The following is a 21261-nucleotide window of genomic DNA, read 5'->3' as shown; positions in this document are numbered from 1 at the left end:
AATTTTCATATCATGAAAAAACATTAAGGTTTATTCAGACAGACGTGAATGCTAGAAAAAAACCTACGGCTAGAAAAATCCACCAATGACGTGTCTAGCGTAAGGGATGCCATGTTGCGACACTCCTCATGTTCGACACGTGACTGGTTGATTTTTCCGTGTCGAAGACACGTCTACGCGCGAATGCGTAATCGAGCTTAAAAATCGAGTTAAAGTTACGGACGTCGTCCGAGTCGCACGCGCACCCTGTATCGGGCAGTTCGACGATACTTGTCGAAGGTAACGAATGACGGTGACGTCGTGCCGTGGCAACACGTTGCTTCACGAGTGACGAAATATCCGTGTTTATATTGAACATCGGTCGAAGGGTCCACGTTTCGAAAGCACCTGTCACCGTTTGACAGGTGAGAGGCAGGATACTCCTATTGTAGAGGGAAGCGTATCCCTGGACATTGGGACGAAGATATATTACGTCGTTGCGACAGAACAGGACATCTGATCTCGTCGTGTATAGAATACGACATATATATGTATACGTAAGTGTTTCACGGATCTTAATTTCCTTATTATTAACAACCGCACGAAAACAAAATCAATTATTCTCTTCCCCGTCCGATCCTTAATATTAAGTCCTACTAATATAGACATCCTTTTTTGCAGTTGAAGGAACTCACGAGAATCCTGCCGGTGAATTCTACCAAGTGCGACTTGTATAAGAGGTTAGCTGTTGCATGCAGTGTCAGAGTTAACGTTGAGGTAGAGTCCAACAACGAATGCGCCTATATAACAGGGAAATCGTGGAAATACGTAGGAAAGTATGACGATTTTCGATGACCCGGGGAACACGAGAGCCAAGGGATTACGAATCCGGGAGGCGAAGAATCACGTTAACTAATACCTAATCTGTGCAATAATAAATGTACATTCTCGAGGAAGAGACGATGTGCGGCGTTCCGACACGTGTGTGTTTCATTAAGCTGCCAAAGATTATTGTGTTGTGTTAATCTGTTTCTTTTTCGTGCTGTCAAAAAAAAAAAAAAAAAAAAAAAAAAAAAAAAACTAACGGTATATAGACATATCGGGCATATTGTGATGAGTTACACCAACTTCGGGCGAGGAAGGGGCTTAAGGCCACGAGGTACTCGTGGCACCGCGAGTTCCTTCGGTAGAGCCCGATTCCTGCATCCACCCTTTCGACATGTAGGCCCCCTGAGGCCAGGGCGACCCGCGCTATTCATGCCCTGGCAACAGAACAATGTATTTTTTCAGCCCCACTTGTCACGTGGCAACCCGCAGTTCAGACCAGGTGGTAGGAGAAAGAGCTTTTGCAACTACAATGCACGATTTCCAGCCCCCAATAGGCTGCCCGTGCCTCCAGAGCCTTACGAGGAAGCTGTCGTTATTGCACCGGATAACTTGAACAGCCTGCAGATAGAGTATAATCAGACAGATGCTATCCCACAGCAACCCCTGCTTGGTTCTGAAGAGGAGCGGCAGCAGAAGATCTCGGAAACGGCGGATCGTTTGAGACAAAAACTGTCTTCTTTCAGTGGTGAAATGCATAATATTTGGAACCATGATAAGCTACTTTCGTCTACCATTGCCGAAGATGACTGTGAGAACGATGAAAATGTTGTTGCGTTCAAGTATGGAGAACCTGAGCTTGATCCAACTTCTATTGATCCGATGAGAGACACTGGAAAAGTAAATTCTAACAATTCGAGATTTGATAACACACAATATGTATCTAATAATAATAATAATAATAATTCAAGTAGAAATGTAGGAACATTAGGTAAAAATGAAGATGAATCTCGATTAGAAGCGATACCTAACAATCAAATGACAAATTTATCGGATGAGAATGAGTATTTAGAAATGGACAACTGGCTTGAGTCGGTCGATAATTTTCACAATTTAGAACAATCGGATTTACATGATAACAATGTTGAAAGTGGATTATTAGACTCGGATCTTCAATGTCAGTTTAATACACCTGTGGTTAATACTTCGCAAGACTGTTGTGATCAACAGGATATCTCTCAGGGAAACAAACCTCTAACAGATGTTACAGTGATAGAACAAGATGTGTCTAAAAAGCCAACTTTACAGGATATACCGCTCCCAAATTTGACAGGTCAGGATATCTCGCAACACAAAAATGTATTGGAAAGTGAACAAGAACCAATGACCACAAATTTAGAAATTCAAAACAACGTTTTAGAATCCCAGATTCCTACAATAAGTTCAGTTAGTAATAATTGTAATAGTAATAATGCAGCATCATCACAACCAATAGTAACTACTGCATCAGTATTAAATAATGTTACATTGGATAATCAATTGTCGAAGAAAAAGACAAATCCCTTTCATACTGAACCACCAAAACTATCTCGGTATACTAAACAAAGAAAATTGCCTATTGATTTTGATCCAAGTACTCCACCGCCAATACTTACAAAACAGGATCAACCACGTGTTATGCCTTTACGTCCTATAGCTAGTTTACCACCATTGAGACCATTATTTGATCTCACAACACCACCACCAGGTATGAGACCTTTGCTGACATCAACAATATCTCGAGGAACAGAATTTTCTGCATGGAATAATGTCCAAAATCCAGTACCTGCCATTTGTAATAACATAGAAATGCATGCAGAATTAAATCCAAGCGGAGGATTTATATCTCGACCATTACCATTAGAAATGTCCAGTCCAGGTAACGTTTATTTGTCACCTCACATTGATACGATACAGTTTTCTCCATTTTCTTCTATGCCATCAGATAATCCTGCCATCGGTACAAATGTCTCATCGCATCCAATGTTTCAAATGCATACATCTCATAATACCTATACAGTTTCCCCACCGGAACTCTTGCAGCTCTCTGACTGCAATGTGGACAAGGACGACAGTTTAAATGACATGCAAGAAGCTTTAAAATTTGCAAAACAAATGACAAGTGTAACGGAAAGAAGAGACCAAGATTCAAATTCTAAAGTTCTTTGCGAAAGTAATACCACAATTAATAATGTAGAATCTATATCTTTACCTCCAGGAGAACCAAAAAGTAAAAGTAATACATTGAAGAAAACAAAACGAAATGATACACATAGCAAGAAAATAATTCAGGAACCTAAAGTGTTGGACCATCTGTTATCCGAAGAAAGTGTAGTACAAGATACAAATACAAGGTCTACTGAGACATCACTAATGAATGAACAAGAACGTCCTAAAGTGATATTTAATTTAAATAATAAAACGAAAATAGTGAATACTAGAACAGGATGGCGAGAGAGTAGTGAGAAAAGAAATGGCATAATACAACCTGTGGAATCAGAAAAAATGTCTTCAATTTCTAAGAAAAATTTTGAAAGTACATTAAAACGAAGTGAAAAAGAGCGAAAGAATTTAAAAACGAATAATAATAATTCAGGAAATAAACCGTTATCTGAATCAATTGGAAGTCAAAGTACTGTATCGTGTCACAAAAAAATACAAAAAAATGCTCCTACAGAAAAATCTCATTCTAACATTTCGTCGTCGAAAAACGATGCGCAAAAATCAAATTGTGTAGAAAAGAACGAAAGTAGCTGGGAAACATCTTGGAAGAACAAAATCATTAATAAATTTTTGAAAATGAGTAAAAACGACATCTTTAACATGGTGAATAATACTAGTCTTCGAAAGTTTGATGTTATAATGAAACGTCTAGTCAAAGAAAAAAAGTCCACATTATCTTTGGGAATGAGACAGATCGAGGATGAGAAGATGAAACTGTATGATCAGCAGGAGTTTATGAAGCAGTTAAACGCGATGCTAGAGACGGATGCAGTTGTATCTATTACGGATCTATCTACAGAATTTATTCATCACTTGAACGAAGTATTACAACTGGATGTGCAACTGGACAATCATCTTGAATCTGTAGCAGCAGCTTCGAGTAGCCAGAACAATCACTTGGAAGATGCAAATCATGTGTTCAGTCCCGCGACATTGTTTACCGAAGATTGCGCAAATAAAACGGCACCATTAAACTATACAAACCAAGAAAAAAATCCCGAAAGAAACAAAAGCCACATAACAAAAACGGGACACGACAGAGATACGCAGATACAACATACTAGTAGAAATAATGAATTTAATTTGAAAGACGATACGTGTAGTACTGTTGTATCTAATAAATCTAGTATTAGTAGTAAATTGTCGGCTCTACAACATGATCTGGATGATATATTTTCAGAGGTAACGAAGAAAAATCAAACTCCCGCAGCAGTAAAGGAACGGAAGCATTGTAGCGCGAGCCAACGAAATGCAAATAATTTCGATGACGGCGCGATTATGAGGAGCACGGAGAAAGATGCGCTTGTGGAAGATGACAGAGTGCACAAATCGGAGAACTGTGCGCACTGGATTGAAAGATGCAACAGATGGAAGAGAAAGGAACAGGATGATCCGTACGCGTACAGGAATCTTACCAAAGAAGAGTGGGAAGCGAGACATGGAATACGAGCAAACTCGGTCGGATCTTCGTCTTCTCTTACGAAAAAAATTAATAACAACGAAAATTTATCAAACAGAGAACGTATTAGAAAATCTTATCAACGACGCCGTCATTCGTCTGAATCCTCAAAACATACAACAGTTACAAGGCACAGAACCTTGGAAAAAGACAAGCATAAAAAGTCTAGGCGACACAGCGATGACAGAAGACATAGTACAGAATACTTGGCGTATCATGATACTGAAAACAGTAACAGTAGTAGCAACAGCAACACTAGCACCAGCACCAACAGTAGTAGCAGCAACAGCAGTAGTAGCAGTAGCAGCAATGATAGTAGTGGCAATACGGAACCAAATGTTACAAAGCTATTGAGGGCGATAAAGGAAAAAGAGAAGGTTGCCAAGAAAATGTCGTTGAACGAAACGATAAGAGACGAGGTGAACGCCGAGATAGAGCGGGAACGGAAACAGAAGTCGAAGAAATCACGAAAATACAAAAAATGGCGAAAAAGGGAGAAATTACATCATAAGAAGAAAAAGAAACATCAGCAAAGCAAGAAAATAACGAATAGTTCCGAATCTTTGGATAAAACTAACAATGAGGAAGTAACAAGAATGTTGACGGAGAACGAAATTAAGAAAGAAGTCATGGAAAATCAAATTACGCAAGAAGTAATTGTCAAGGAGGAATTGGACATCGGTCAGGAAGAAAATACCAGAGATACCGCTGAATTTGCGAATGCCTCTAATCACGTGATCATGGAAAATAAATCAATGTATTCGCCTCCGGAGTCTCAGAGTAATCTGGAGTCTGCTCTTTTGACACTATCATCGCATGCTGAGGACAGACCGCCAACGGCTTCACCGACGCAACCGAAAACCAAGGCGCAATTAAAACAAATGCCAGAAACGAATGCCGATACGAATGACAACAAAATTTTCTTCAAAATATTTACCAGCATACCAGAGGATTGGGACACGATTAATCCGACGGAATGCTCGGAGAATTTAAATAAATCTTATCAAACCACCGACTGTAATCGAAATGAAACTGAAACTTCACTGCCGATCGACAACTTCGCGAGGGATATAAAACATTGCGGGCATTTATTACACAATGATCCTGAAAATACGATATCTCAACAATCGGAGGGACCAACGTGCGCGTCTAACAAGTCGTTTATCGCTTTTAAAATGAAAGCTGACACTGATATCTTAGCTTCCGCTAATGTATCGAATAAAACAACAATCGTCGCGTCAGATGTGCTTACTGCAGATAAAAAACCTCGAACCTGTAGGAAGATCGACATAAAGACGTATTTTGAGCGCAACATACAACGTCGCATAAACAAGCAAAGAGAAACGAAGAGATCCGCAGAGAATCTTGCAACGTCGACTCAAGATTTATCTCTCACGCCGAAGATCGCCGAGTTGGAATCAACTCCAGTCAACAAATCTACATCCGTATTTGCTACGACGTACGATGGCTCTCTTCAGGATCCACGATTACTTTCGGCAAGAGCTGTTCCTTACGTCATAAATAGCAAAGATAATGATATTGCACAGACGTTGAGAAAAAATGTTAGGCAAAAAGAGAGGCAAACGACGAAGAAATCCAAGGTCCCAAAAATAGCATCGAAACCTGAAGAAGGAAATTCGAACCGTGTTATCGATACTGGCAATGCTGTCGAGCAAATTAATCAGAATACATTGAAAGGTAAATATACACCAACTACTACTAATGCAAGTGCCGATGCTCTATTTAACGTTGTAACAACAACTAAAACCGCATTATCGAAATCTAAGAAAGGCTTAAAAATTGCAGAAAACGTGACGGATAAAAAGTTGCAAGACAAAGTTCCGTCCGATTCTAAAAGATTCCAGAACATTCGGTCGGAAGGAAGTAAAGAGTTGAAGCTGAAGAAGGAAATGTCGAAGGCGCAGAAGAAGAAATCTGCGATAGCAATAAAATCCATCAGTATCGTTTCGACAAAGTATCCCTTGAAGAAGACAACAAAAACGAAGGATGCGAGAGAGATGACTCGAGAGAAGGAAAGCGATGATAAGAAAATGAAAATTGAATGCACCGCGAGTTCTTGCAAAAGTAAGGTAAACAATAGCTACGCAGATATGAAATCGTCAATAATTGTACTGCAAAAGGTTGATAACAATAACGAATTATCGCACAATGTTGATAAGAATGTGAAAGAATTTATTAAAGGAGAAATTATTGGAGAAGACGTAGGCAACATCGAAAGCACCGATTTATCCGAGACTATGCGAAATGAAGAGGATCCTAACGTAGAAAGTGGAAATACAGCGAGTCTTAAGATCACGAATCAAGAAGAACAGAGGGTAGGAGAATTTTCTAATGTCACTTCCGAACTCGATGTACAAGCGGCCTCTATTTCGAGCGATATCATAAAAGCGATGCAAGTGAACGTTTCTACATCAAGTGAGAAATCTAATGCGACGAAAGAGCTTTCGTTGAAGAATTACACGGATCAGATTCAAGTTGAAGAATCGAATAATCAAAATCTTCCTACGATCAAAGAATCAGATGCGATATCTCGATTAAATATTATCAACAAGGTTGAGAAGGATCAAGGGGTGAATGATGTCGAAATGAATGAGAATAAAGAGAACATTGTGGAACCGGTTATGTCGGATTGCATATATAAATCTGTGAGCGCGGACGAAGATTCTTCGTCTAGGAAAACCACTGACTGAACTGTCATTGGTGTCGAACGAAAATTCTACGGAGCAGCAGACGGGGAACGGCGTTATCTCTCCCGAAAGCGCGGGTAGTCCGTTCAAAGGCTTCCTTCAAGATAGCATCGAGTTTGAAGAGCCTAAATTCAATCTCGAATTACACAAAATCGACGTCGTTAAGGACAATTTCTTAAATAATGTCAATTGCGCGACACGAATCGACGATCAAGAGGAAACGTCGAAAGAGAAAATGACGAAAGAACGAGATAACTACGAGACATTGGAGCGTCCTTATGCTAATGACATGAGTATCAACGAGAATTTCGACATCGCTTTCGGCAATACTTTACTTGCTTCGAATAAGGAGACAGTCGCGGACAAGAGTGACAAAACCGACTTGACGGCGGACGAAGATCGACGGGCACAAGTCGTGGAAAAGTCTTCGCACGGTGAAATAGTCGAGGATGAAAATATTATCATGAATGTCGGCGACGAAGCAGAAAAACGATTGATGGGCGAGGAGGAGAAATATGCGGAATTAACGATGAAGGAATCCATGTTTATTAATGAGGAGGAGGAGATCAATCAAGATGGAACCGGAACGAAGGATCTCACGAGTAAACTCACGACCACGACCGATCCAAGTTTGTCCGATGCCCTGGACGACGCGGCGATTTCGGACGACGCATTGAGATTACCTGAAAATCAGAACGCGGAGCACCTGAATAATCATAATATATACCTGGAGACGAATATACCCACGGAGAAAATCACTTGCGACAAGTTGCCGGGTTTCGATTCCGACGAACAGCTGGACAACGATATGTTCTACCTGGACGATCGTTTGCAGAGCGCCGCCGCGTTTGATAACAAGGACGAAGCGACCTTCTCCGTTCATCAGGAAACCAGCCCGGCACGGTACGACATTATTCCGTCAGCCATCACCCCGGAAACCACGATGATCGCGGATTTATCGCACGACGACGAGGAGGCGCGATACAAATTCGACTTGAAACGCATCTCGTCAGAGGACAATTCAGATTTACCAGGAACCTCGCAGATTATACTTGATACACCACCGCGAATGTTGAACGTCCCGACCAAAGCTGCCTTGAAGGAGACTACGACAAATCTTTTTTTGAAATCTCTCAACAGTTTGTCGACCAATGAGGGGCCTCAGGGAATGTTGAATGAAAAAGCACAAGGCGAAACAAACAGCTTGACTGACGAAACACCCATGTGGCATGTTGACATACACAGCGCTACAAAAACGCATTCTTTAGACACTCACACTAAAGAGTTTGTAAACATAAACACGATATCGGTGATGCAAAACAGTGCTTTGAATGACAAACGAATTCATACCGATGCCAGTGTTGGTCAGAATAAGATCTCAACAGGTTCCACAGATAAATGCCTACATAGCGGCATACAATGTAATTCAATTGTGGAATTAGAAAAACTCGACGAAATGATGATCGAGAAGACGCGAGAGAGAACGAGAGAGGACGTGTATAAAGATCGAAAGAAGCGAAACGGCATCTTCCACAAATTGAAAGATAAACGACAGATGAAGTATCGATCCGGGAGGCTGAACAGGAACGGTTTGGCGAGAAAGATGAAGAAACAGTTTACTGGCACGAGAGAAACGATCCTGGCTAGAATGCTGGAGATTGATATTGAGATGCACAAGCTGATGACGGAGAAGATGAAGTTGCACGACATATTATTGAATAATACTTCATCTACCGAAAGTACCGCGGTGAATAGGGAAAACGATGCGATTCCCGAGCAGGTTGGAATAGTCCCGACGCAATTAACGTCGCAATTATCGCGAAACGCCAAACAAATCGTGCCAAACGAAAGAAGCATTCATCGACATCGTCGAAGAACCCGTCGATTAATAAACGAAGGAAGATTATCGCGTCTCGCAGTTCGGAGGACGACGAGATGACGCGTTACACGCAGAAGACGAAGATGCCAGTGATTAGGTGGAAGAAAACGCCGCGATTAGAAGAGACACTCAGCAGACAGGAAAAAGATGTCGAGGAAGAGGAGGATGTTGACAAAACAACGGAGCAGCAGACTTTTGCCAGCAAAGACGCCGACGTCTCTTCGGCCTTGAACGCTAGACCTGAAGACGCGATGATACAGAAAACTGAATCGAACGCGTCCAAAGACGCTACGATTGAGAAACCTGTGTCAAACGTGTCCGAAGATCCTGAGATACAGAAGACCGAAGCGAACGTCACATTGGATCATGACGCGGGAGTGCAGGACACTGCTGGGAAAACCGAATGTGACGTTGCCGATAAATCTTCGAAGCCTGCTTTGACTGGTGTTTTGCATAAAAGTGCGGATAATCGTACGGACGATTCTACTGGACGGGAACACGTGGATGCTGATAAAGACGTTTTCTCAGCACCGAGCAAGGTGCCGAGGGTGAATTGTCAGGTACGTGGCACATCAGAGTCTTTATCCATATATTCCGACGACAGCACGTGGGATTCTCTGGTTCAGAACACCGCGTCGGAAGTGCACGAGAACAGGAATGTAACCGGTCTGGTTTTACTGGACGAGAAACTCAAGGAGGAACAGGCGAGATCGCGAAAGTTGAAGGCGATTGTGCGCAAGAAGAAGAAGCAACAACTGGACAACTACCTGAAGAAAGTCAATAATTTGACGATAGAGGAGGAGGAGCTTCCCCTGTCCAAGCTGTACATCATGAAGCTGCGACAGAAGCGAGATTTGCTCGACTCGCTCAGCCAAAGAAAGGAGGACGGCGTGAACAACGTGGAGATGGATCCGGAAGTATTGAAAAACGTGGAGGAGGTGATAAACGCGGTGGCGGAGAACAGAGTGGAGGATCTATATGAGCCTCAGGCGGCGCGAAGCGTTTCCAATGACATCCCGACGACGTCCCATCTCCTGTCGCAGCCTGAGAAGCATCAGTTTTACGTCGATGTCGAGGCAAATGCCAATTCGGATTGGCCCTCTCGAGAGAAGGAGAATCTGGAGGAGACCGCGGGACAACAGCAGAACAACAACGATGTGTCGGACGGATCGAATCACGTCTTCAAGGTCGTGAATCAGAGTAAGATTCCGTTCTACGACGAACGCAACGTGGAACCTGACAGCAGCATCACGCCCGAAGAGACTCTAATCGAGAGCCATTCCTTGAATTGCCAACCTGTCCCGCCCAAGGATCTTAACAACGTTGCCTCGCGCAATTTCGACATTAAGGTATCTGTGCCTAAGATTTTGATAAAGGACGACTTCAGCCTAGGATTGTTACAGAAATTTAAGAATACGGAGAGCAGCAGTAATGTCATCGGCACCGAGTTAGTCGATTCTACGACGAATGCTGAGAAATCACTGGAGAAAACTGACAAGGATACCTCATCGAGTATTAAGTCGATCCAAGTTGCGGAAGAAGAGAAAAGAGAAGAGAAGAGCGAAACGAATCTGATCGAGAAGGATGGACAGGTGGTGATGAAAGTAGACGTGGTGATGTGCGATAACCAGAATAACGTGAGCAAGTTGCAAAAAGATGAGACAATTAGTATGGTAAAGGGCTACTCTGATACTACCGAGAATGAGGATTCAGGCGACAGTGTCGGATCCAACGATAAGATAGCAATGACGGGTGTAGCATGCGACTCAGATTCCGTCGTGGAAAAAGTCAGTACGGGGCAGAAGAAATCTGATGCCGAGCAACAACCTTCATGCGACGCGAATCTTGCGTCGAAACAAGATTATCGAGATTCCAGGAACATGAATATTAAAGAAAAGAAAAGTAGCAATAATCCTGAAAGCGGTGTATTCGAGGCAATCCTGGATCAGAATACCAGTTCCATGTCGATTGATCGTGCGAGCGAAAAATCTGAAGAATCCAACATGTCCGTCGATCAGAGATCTAGTCTGGAACGCGCAACTGCTTCCGCCTTTTCGTTCGACAAGGTAACCGCGAATAAAGCATTAAAGACCCGTCGAAAATCCGACGTTTTGACTCCTCCGGTACGTAGAAGCACTAGGTGCACCAATGAAAACGTCAAAACAACCAAGGTGAACGAAGTCGACTCCAACTCGAACAGCAGTGAACTAGAACCGAGCTTGATCCACGAGAGAGTGGATCAATCGACGCAACGCAGGAGCAGATCTCCTGCGATCACATGGGCGATGCGCGATGAAAAGATCCTGACCAACGTTAAAAGGAATCGAGCTGCTCAGAAAGCAACTGGTCGAAGGGGATCGAACACCGAAGTTGAAATCAAGACTGAAAGTCGGGCGAAATCGCGTGGTTCCTCCGTGGAATCCGCTACTTCTTCGAGGAACAAGGCCGCGAAGAAGAGAGCGTACACGGATTGGGAAATAAAGAACTGTAAAGTAAGATTAATCGACTGTAAACATACTCTGCTCAAGCAAAATGTTAGTCCGGAGATTTTAGAAGAACTTGGAATAATCGCTATCAATCCTTACGTACCGAGTGATGTGTCTTACCCGCAATGTGCCATCAAGATATGTCAAGATATCGTGATGACTCCTGCTGTAGTTTCCGAGCAAAGTTCTTGCTCTCTTTCGAAGAAATCCTCCAATAAGGAAAATACCGAGATTGAAATCTTGGACGAGAAACCGATGAAAAGCAATGACGATGATTCCGCTTCGATGGAGGTCGACAACCAGAAGGAAGAAACGATGAAAACGCAGTATACAGTCCACACAGGTCCTATTTTAGACATCAAGGTATATAATCTAATAAGTATCTGATTGTATACACTTCTATATAAGACAGACTTAGTGTTAAATAAGTAAATAACTTTTGTTCTCTCTTTATTTTCAGGTCTTTGAGAAATCTTTCCTAGCAGCAAGCGAGGACGGCAAGATATATAGATATAGCCAGAGATCTAACGGAATATTGAACATCTACAAAGGTCACAAATCCGCGGTTACGTGTCTGCATATTTATAAATCGGATATAATACCAGGCTCTAATAAGGAATTGATGTATTCCGGCTCCTTAGACGGCACTTTGCGATGTTACAATATAATGGTAAGAAAATGTTTTGAATGTTATGAACCAACGTTTAATTATTAGAGAGGAGAATTTATTTAAAAAATGCTCTGTTTTAGACGGCTGCGTTAATAAAGAATCCAGTGCAGATAAACAGTCCGATTCAGTGCATGGATCAAGCATGGGGAATGATTTTTATCGGGACTAAATCTGGACATGTTTCGCGTTTCCAGATCAAAGTAAAACGTGCTTCTTCTCTTAATTATATATCGATTTAAAACTTTATTTAAATCAGAATTTGAACATTGAATGTAATGAGATATTTGTATGAAAATTATTCTAATAATATTTAATATATTAAATTTATGTTAATATATTCTAATAATATATTAATATTAAAAAGTAATATTAACATATTAAGTTTATATATAAATGCAATTTTTTTTACAGTCTAGTAGCATCAAAGGACATAGTATAGCGTTCTCGGATACGTCCGTTCTTGCGCTTAAAGCGACAAATGAAGGTCCCCGAAGAATTCTCATCGTAGCTGCTCGATGCCAACCGATAACTATACGAGATGCACAGAACGGCTTGTTCCTTCGTACGATTAGCGGCCAAAAGAATCACACGGTTTACAGCTTGATGCGCCATAATAATCTAATCTATTGCGGTACAAGTAGTACGTCGATCAACGTTTTTGATTTCACGGTAAGCGGCGCATGATAGCATTTTTATTGTCTTTCTAGATAAAAATTGAATTGCCATTCATAAAAAAAAACATGATTGCAGACGGGTGAACAAACAATTCAATATGATGCTGGAGTCGGTATCGTATGTATGCGGCTTTCCGGACAATTATTGTTCGCAGGCTGCTACGACGGCAATATCTACGTTTTTGATACAAGGGTAAATATTGCATCGCGAATTTCATAATATAATTTTAATATAATTATAATTTCATAATATAATTAATTGATTACAATTGATCAATCTATGTTATTTATATTTAATTACATCTGTTTATAGAACCACAAATTAGTATGTAGTATACCTGGTCCAGGGAATATGCTATTGAGTATAGAAGTTGTACATAATAAGGTATGTAAGAACTTAAACTTGTTACAACAATTTTTCTCATTTTAATATTTCTTCTTGAATTTTTGTATTGTATATATTTTCCCCTCTCTTTTTTAAAATGATATTAGTATCAATAAAATCTTTATTTTTATTAAATTTTTTTATGGAGTTTTTAATTGAGTGCGTAAAGATAACATGCTGTTACTGCTAAATTACCAATCAAAGTTTCATTCAAATTTTATTATCTTTCAGATTATAGCGGGAAGTAAAGACAAGCGTTTGCATTCGTGGCAAATGCCAACTCAAGTGCGTGCCTTATTGTAAAAGATATCATATATAGCACGCCTAGGAATTCTCTACTTCAAAAATAATTATATTAACTGGCTAATTAGCTAGTTAACAGGCCACAGCGATCGAAAAATAGTAAATGAAACAGAAGACTTTATTTGGCACTGAAGATACGACATAATAAATGTATTTTAACTTTGTCACTATAAATAGTATTTTGCTATTATCACATTTCTCAAATTGCTTTTATTTATATCTTTTATATTTAGTGAATGCTAGATTTAGAAAGAAATGCTAAACAAGAGTTTTACTTATAATTTTTAGAATACAGAGATTATTGTGACAGAAAATATAAAAGCTATTTATAGTGAGAAAGTACACTGGCTGTTGCGAAATTGTTTGTTACCACTTATGTGCGCTGTACGAAAGATATTATACGCAACTTATGTAAAATGTACATTTGTAAAGAATTTAGACTGAACTGAGAATGAAAATTTTACTATGCATGCCTTGCGTTAAAGTATTAGAGAAAGAAAACGTTTATCTTTACTTATATTCGTTGAGATCGTTGTGACACTTAAAATATGCGTAAAATAAAATTTTTGGTTACTAAACATAAAACAGATTAAGCTATGTGTGAAAACTAATTACGCATGATTGAGAATACACGCACTCGATGATTTAGATAAACTGTTATACAAAATACTCTTGTTCATCGTTGTATTTCACAAGAATTATTCTAGTATTCACAAAGATTTATTACTCTGTGTTAATTGTTCCTAAAAAAACTGCATGTCCTTTAAAAAGATCTTTTAAAATTGACAACGTTTTCTTCGATTTTAGTTTGTTACACATTTTTAAGATGTGGAAAAAATACACTACCACACCCTGTAATTTTTGTTTCAACTTTTGCAATAGACATTAATAAACATGTTTATGTATTTAAGAAATCGTACTAAAATGTACGATAAGCCATAATCAATGTGAATCAAAGAAATGTCTATATGTTTTTGTGCATATGTTATACATGGGGAAACGAATAAGAAAAAACTCGTTTCCCTACATTTAATTCTATAATAAATTCTAAAACTTAAGGTTTGAAGTAAATTTATTATTATTAATGAAAGAGATCATTGTTTACGATTATATTACGATATATGAGTATGATGTACTCTAAATATCTCGTATATATGAAATATTTGCTACATATAGATATAAAAATCATGTCGTACAATCTTTTGTCTATGAAAATTAAGAAATGTATATTGTTAGGAAATTACTGCCATTATTTAGATAGTGATTGACCACATTAACTCTTCATTGCAAAAATTTTTAATAGCACGCAATGTAGAGACTTAATTTTTGTTCTCTTAAAGAATGAAGAAGAGAGGATAGATAGAAAGATTAATTTTTTAGTTTTATCAAACAAAACTATATCGCAATAAAAGCTTAAAATTGTAAGTGCAAATTTAATATATTTTTCGTATTTAGAGGAAAGAGAGTGTATATTATATATATGGTGTTCATATTCACGTTGTAAATGTAAATATAATTGATTTAATAAGGAATCTATGAAAATCTTTATATTTTGCTGAAATCATAAGCTATGAATAAAATTACGATTTTAATTGAGGCGTTTAGTTGTTTATTTAATTAAAATAATTACAAAAAATATAGAAAGAACATGAGTATTCTAAAACCTTTATACAATTTTAAAATATTTTTTAACATTTACTAGTGTCAGATATTTAAATAAGAAAGCTTTAGTCCGAATCATTATTAACATTCACTTTTAACTGTTTGATTCAATAAATTTTGCAACTGCACGCCTTAATTAGCGTTGTTTTAATTCGATTGTTGAAATGTGAAACTATATTCATTCTGACAGTAAATCTGTTAAATCAATAATAGTTTGTCCTCTATACAAGTATAAGAGAATTGTGACATGTATATATATATTTACAGTCAGACGATTCGTAGGTAGCATAAAAAGTGAATCGAGACAATCGAGGTAGGGACTTTAAATATAAAAAAGAAATGTGTCTCTGTCTTGGGCCATTTAAATCGGGCAAAACTCTCCTAATGAAAAGTCTCCAAGGAGACGAGATCGACGATGCGACTCATACTGTACCTACCAATGGGATAAATTTATTTACCGTAAAAAATGATACTGGCGAATTCGACATGGTGATCAAAGAAATCGGAGGTAGCATGGCACCGATATGGAAGCATTACTTTGACAAGGTATTCGTAGTCCTCGTCGTAATCCCATAATTGCATACAATAATCGATACAATTATGAAATATTTGCTACGAGACATCATTCGCGTATTGTTGCCAGGTGCATAAGATAATCTTCGTGGTAGATACCAGCAATCTTTGCCAAATAAGCGCAGCGGGTGTATTGTTGTATTCCTTCCTAGTGGAGCCGAGATTACGAAATGTAAAAGTTGCACTCATTTTGAATAAGATGGATGTTTCGTATCGTCAGATGAGAAACGAAGCTCTATTGATGTTGCAATACGCGCGTTTGCAAAGGGAAGTGACGCAGAAGATCACAGTGTTGGAGACCAGCGGAATGACGGGTCAAGGAGTAGAGGATCTACGCAGCTGGTTATTCGATCCGGAAACGCTGAAAAACACACTCAATGCTAATAAATGAGCGACGATTGTATTATATTGTTACGCGTTGAGAAAGAACGTTATCTTAAAATGTCTCGTCTTCATTTTTATTTACACTCGATCTTACAAAGTTATAAATGTATACTATAAATTCGCGGGTTTTTTTGGAGAAGATATATATTAACGCGTGTTGTCATATACAGTCTACGTCTGCGCAGTCTAAAATAAAATTTAACAAAATACTGCTTGTCACCGAGCATGCTAAAAAAACGTGCGATAAATGAGCGACGAAGGAATTTGAATTTTTTACACTTTATCTTAACAGCATCTCTAAAACATTAATAACGTGCATGTATATATTCGGATGTATACGAAAGGATGTAGGAACCGCGAAAGAGAAGATTTATGTTATTACATGCCGTGTTTGTAATGCCGTTAATGTCATTACATGCTACCAATGATAACAAAGATAACTATATAAATATTTGCCTTCCCGCTTAAATAATCTTTTTTGAGCCGTTTTTTGAGCCGCTTTTTTCTCGCTTATATCTTCTCGTTCTTCCAGATAGTTTTCAAAGACTTGTAATATTGTTTACTTGTATAATAACATTTAATGTATCCTTGTGAGATCCTCTACTATTTTTACAAGATCGTCTACCGTCGATTCCTTTTTCATTCCGCTGCCATCATCAATCTATGGGGAAAAAATATAATGGATTAAGATATTTCTGAAAATTATATAATCTACAAATTATTTATAAATATACACTTGAGAGAGGAAGCATATGTGACTGAATTACCATAAGGCCCATCGCAACTTCCGCCATTTTTTCGTGATTTAAATCGAGGAAAGATTCAATTAGATCCCCGTCTATAAATCCTTCGCATTGCTCAATTTTTAAATCCGTCTTGAAACTCCTCCAGAAATTGTGTTCTATTTTGCCTACACTTTTTATCACGCTGGTTAATTTTTCCTCCAAGTTGCGCAGAAATTCGTAAAACGCAAACGGAATTTGCGTCACAAGACCGATCGCGCCGCTGACAGTTCCAAATAATACGCAACCCTGGGTGGGCGTGCTCGATTCTCCCAAATTCTGCATCACTAATGAACCGTGCCGGAAGACGTTAACCATGTCACCCAGATGAAACTGGCCTACTTCCTGCATCTGCTGTCTCTCATCTTCAGATGTCGCGGCACTAGAAACAATATATATTCGTTAGTTCGCTAAAATTACAAATTTAATTATTTTTGCGCAATAGTAGTACACACACATACCTATCTTTTTGACATATAAAAAGATTGAAACAATTTTCAGCTCCTAGGAAAGTATCGTCATCTAATATTTCAATAGCAGTCATCCAATTAGGATTGTAATCTCTAGCTATCTCCTCGAAACTACCTTCCATAGTTTTGTACTGAAGCAATGTGAGGGATCTCATAAGGTCGCCTACTAGGACAAAATCACTCTTGGTTTTCAAGTAAAGCGCTATAATGTTGTTGAAGTGGCTGCATTCCAATCTAAGCTCCTTCTCCGCGGTCCACTCGAACAGTCGTACTGTACTGTTGATACTCGCCAAAAGTTTGCCATTAAATTCTACCAAAGAATAACAGGAACCTTTGATTTCTTTCTCCGCGACCTGCGTAAGCTTTCCATCGCTCCAGTGATACAACAATATTCTACCCATTTTCGGCTCAGTCTCGTCAGGATTTATAAACGCGGTTCCGACAACGAAATACGAGGTCGGATCCTCGCCCAATCTCGTCGAGATCAACGATAACGCGTACTCTGTCGGCATCAGGGTGTGAGCATGTAGAACTTCAAAGGTGTGCTGGTCGATGATGAGGAGATTGTGAATCTCGATCTCTTGGCCGATCTCGCTGGCTGTGTGTCCGCTGGGTTTGTTGTGCGACGCGATGTGACTGCTGCTGGACGTGGAAGCTGCCTGAGTGGACGCGGAATGCCTGACGATGCTGACGCCGCTGCTCTCTTGCACGTCGACGCGCATCGTGATGACGCCGAAGGTCTGAGAGCTTTCCTGATAAGCGATCCTCCTCGGTGACTCTCCGAGCGGAACCGTTCTTATGTGCAATTTTTGAATTTCGTCGATTGTGCCGATGGTGACGGTGCTGTCTGTCGCTAATGCCAGACTGTCGGGATACGATTCCGCGTTCAAAGAACACATATGATTCACTTCTTTAAGATTAACATTGCTAAAGACAAGCTTATGATTCGAAGAATAAATTACAGTGGGTCTGTCCGAACATGCGAATACATTCGTCGTAGAGAGCGATCGGAAAGTTCGGAGAACCGTGGGTTGCGTACCTAAGGTGACTCTTTTCTTGTCCGAAAGCATACCGCTTTGTTTGTACAGAGTGAAATAATACATGCTGCCGTCACCTAGAGCACAGAGTAAGTACGTGTTGCCTTCGAAACAAGTCATTAAAATAGATCTAGGTATAATTTCGCCTCCGAGAAGTTCCTTATTGATCTCCTCTAAACCGGGCAGAGTCAAGATACGAACAGAGATGTCCGTCCAAAGTCCAACAGCGACAATCTTGGCCTCATTTAGGCCATCCAAAGGAGAAATATCCAAACATGCTACTTCATGCTGCAAGGTAGCAAATCCTTTCGGTACAATCTGATTGCATGAGATTTCCATATAAAACAAATCATTTCCTGTGGCGCAAAGAACTTGGGTGCCATTGCAGGCTACCACACTGATGGTCCGCTTATTTTGTGGTTCCCATTCGGAGACGACCATTTTGCTTTCGTGCGAGATCAATCTGGCTGATGTTGGAGTTATTTGGATAAATAAATCGTTAGTAACGTTGCCCGTATGAAATGTTTGTTCATCTGCGACAAAACCTGGTATATCTGTCTCTTCGACCTCTTCGCCGTTTAATGTCAAAATCCTAGTTTGCCCGACAAACGACAACACCAATGTATTATCAAAGTTACCACCGCCAACTTTAAGTGCCCACATACCTTTAATCCCTGGTAGATCGATACTTGCATGTTCCTGTATACCAATACCGTTTCTAATAATTCGCAGGGAACCTTCTTTAAAAGCACCCGAGCATGTTACCATCTGTCCTTGACCCTGTCTTTCCAGATCTACAACAGCCATATCGACAATAGGTGCCAAATTTGTGAAAGTTTCCATAGGTACACAGTAGGATCCATTTTCATCTGCTTTTGTTATTAATTTGATCAATTGAGAATCACCTAGCCGGCTACCGACATATATTACGCCATTATCTAAATAAGTTATACATTCTGGTATACTGATTTCGCCTAATAACTCAACTTTCAAATCTTTCACCACTTGCGTCCCATCAGGCTTCTTTTCTAGCTCTAGGAACAACATAAACAAATGACCGGCCATATCTCCCAACAAATATCTTAATCCTTGATTATCGACTTTGGCGTAACAAGTGATGGTGCTCTGCTTTATAATTGGTGGTACTACAGCAACATATGTAGTACCATCGTGATATAAAATACTCTCTTGTCCTATTATAATTGCACCACAGATGGGATTAGGTACAGGAATAACCATCATAGCTTCCCGCTCTACGTTATCCTGTTTCCAAGGTATCTTTGAAAATTCTTTTTCCCTCAAGTTGATTTCGTGTGTTTTCACATGTCTGCCATTAATGTCTTGATGAATTAAAATTAAGGTAGGATTGGTGCATCCATGGAGAAAATTTACATCTTGCACTTGTTGTTCGTCCATACGAATGGAAGATGCTTTCAATTCTGGATTATCTTTGTCCAAGGGTATAATCTTAAAGAGACCATCATATAGTCTAGACCGATTACTCGAGCTTTTGGATCAATAACAGCTTTAATCCCAGTTTCGGAAGCTTTTCCAATACGATCAGCCACATTCCCATGAGCCTTTGTTATAATCTCTATATCTTCTCCTTCGCCCGTACATTCCAAGATCATAGCATTATAACTTGTTGTTAATAAAAATAGAAGATCCTTCTTCTCGTGCTGTCAAAAAATATAAAAATTGTATAAATATTATAGTACACAATTTATTCTCTTATAGTCAAGTAAATTTTTAAGATAATATTCAAGATAATGCTATAATTATATGCAATTTGAATAATATAATTAAATAACATAAATAATAAATTTTACATATTTTTTTCTCTCTCCATCTTTTAGAGAGATAATATTTTTCTATCCATATATTTTCTCTTTTTCTCTATATATTATAATATATAATGCTAAAGAAATAATCTAATTCGCACAAATTACTGAACATTGAAATAATCATGCTATCTATTGTGTCTCTTATTGATCAACGAAACGCTAGATGATATCAGAAAAAACATGATATAAGAAAACACAACCGGTATAAATACACCTTCGAAATCATCATACATAAAGTTAACCTTACCAGCGGCCTGAAGAACTTGATGACTGCTATTTTACCGTAGATGCCGACCTCTTTCAAAGGTCTAAGACCTTCCGGAGTTACAAGGTATATCTCCAAACGTACATTCTTAGCCAGTATCAGATTCAAATCCGTAGGAGAGGTGAAATTACCTTGTAAAGTGGAGTGCAACGGAACGATTACACAGATGCAACATTAGCTTTCGTCTTGTAATTTTTCACAGAATCCACGACTTACCGGTCACGCAGGCAGTGACAGCTGTTGGTTTGTGCGCCGTCACTATGTAATGATGAGACATTGCTTTCATAATATACGGTCTGGTGGACGATAAACACTCTCGTGCATACGAATAAGTTTCTTCAACCAGTTTCAACCGAGCGCTCCCTTTCCACCCTTGCTTGTGTGTTTTTCAATTTATCGCGCCATGAAGTTGGTCACATCTGCCAGATAGTAAACACAACGAGAGGTCCGTTCATTCCGACGTGTTTACATGAAGCCATACATGGAGAGGCTGCCTTACACTTCGGCTGTCTTCGGCCAACTTTCGTCAGTTTCGGTGCACAGATTTTTTGAATTTATCTGTTATCTCTCTTCTTTCGAATTCGAGTTGTTCTCGACGTCCTCCTGTAAGCTGT

General features: G+C 39.3%; 3 protein-coding genes across 3 annotated transcripts; 2 read left to right on the top strand and 1 right to left on the bottom strand.

Annotated features, from left to right (window-relative positions):
• Positions 1-90: 90 nt before the first annotated feature.
• Positions 91-14688, top strand: LOC114938486 (uncharacterized). Its single transcript, XM_029312473.2, is given in 10 exon segments — positions 91-536; positions 661-7230; positions 7232-9062; positions 9065-11961; positions 12059-12268; positions 12349-12468; positions 12680-12937; positions 13019-13135; positions 13256-13327; positions 13559-14688. Coding segments are annotated over 9 exon segments (11715 nt in total). The 5' UTR covers positions 91-536; positions 661-1092; the 3' UTR covers positions 13631-14688.
• Positions 14689-14758: 70 nt separating this feature from the next.
• On the top strand, positions 14759-16988 carry LOC114938488 (ADP-ribosylation factor-like protein 16). Its single transcript, XM_029312476.2, has 2 exons — positions 14759-15838; positions 15936-16988. The coding sequence occupies exons 1-2, from the start codon at positions 15632-15634 to the stop codon at positions 16254-16256; spliced, it is 528 nt and encodes a 175-aa protein (XP_029168309.1). The 5' UTR covers positions 14759-15631; the 3' UTR covers positions 16257-16988.
• Positions 16308-21199, bottom strand: pic (DNA damage-binding protein pic). Its single transcript, XM_029312475.2, is given in 6 exon segments — positions 16308-16910; positions 17017-17413; positions 17493-20031; positions 20034-20217; positions 20630-20778; positions 20864-21199. Coding segments are annotated over 6 exon segments (3423 nt in total). The 5' UTR covers positions 20934-21199; the 3' UTR covers positions 16308-16826.
• Between the last annotated feature and the right edge of the window lie 62 nt (positions 21200-21261).

The sequence above is a fragment of the Nylanderia fulva genome, unplaced genomic scaffold (assembly GCF_048542155.1).
Source record: "Nylanderia fulva isolate GAGA-0341 unplaced genomic scaffold, ASM4854215v1 Scaffold18, whole genome shotgun sequence".
Lineage (NCBI taxonomy): Eukaryota > Metazoa > Arthropoda > Insecta > Hymenoptera > Formicidae > Nylanderia > Nylanderia fulva.
This window is presented reverse-complemented; position numbering and strand designations above follow the sequence as displayed.

What these genes read in the sequence shown, in the direction of transcription:
- LOC114938488 (XM_029312476.2), top strand. Translation starts at nt 15,632, where the DNA reads ATGTGTCTCTGTCTTGGGCCATTTAAATCGGGCAAAACTCTCCTAATG. An exon ending in GGAAGCATTACTTTGACAAG is followed by an intron (nt 15,839 to 15,935) that starts GTATTCGTAGTC and finishes TATTGTTGCCAG; the next exon opens with GTGCATAAGATAATCTTCGT.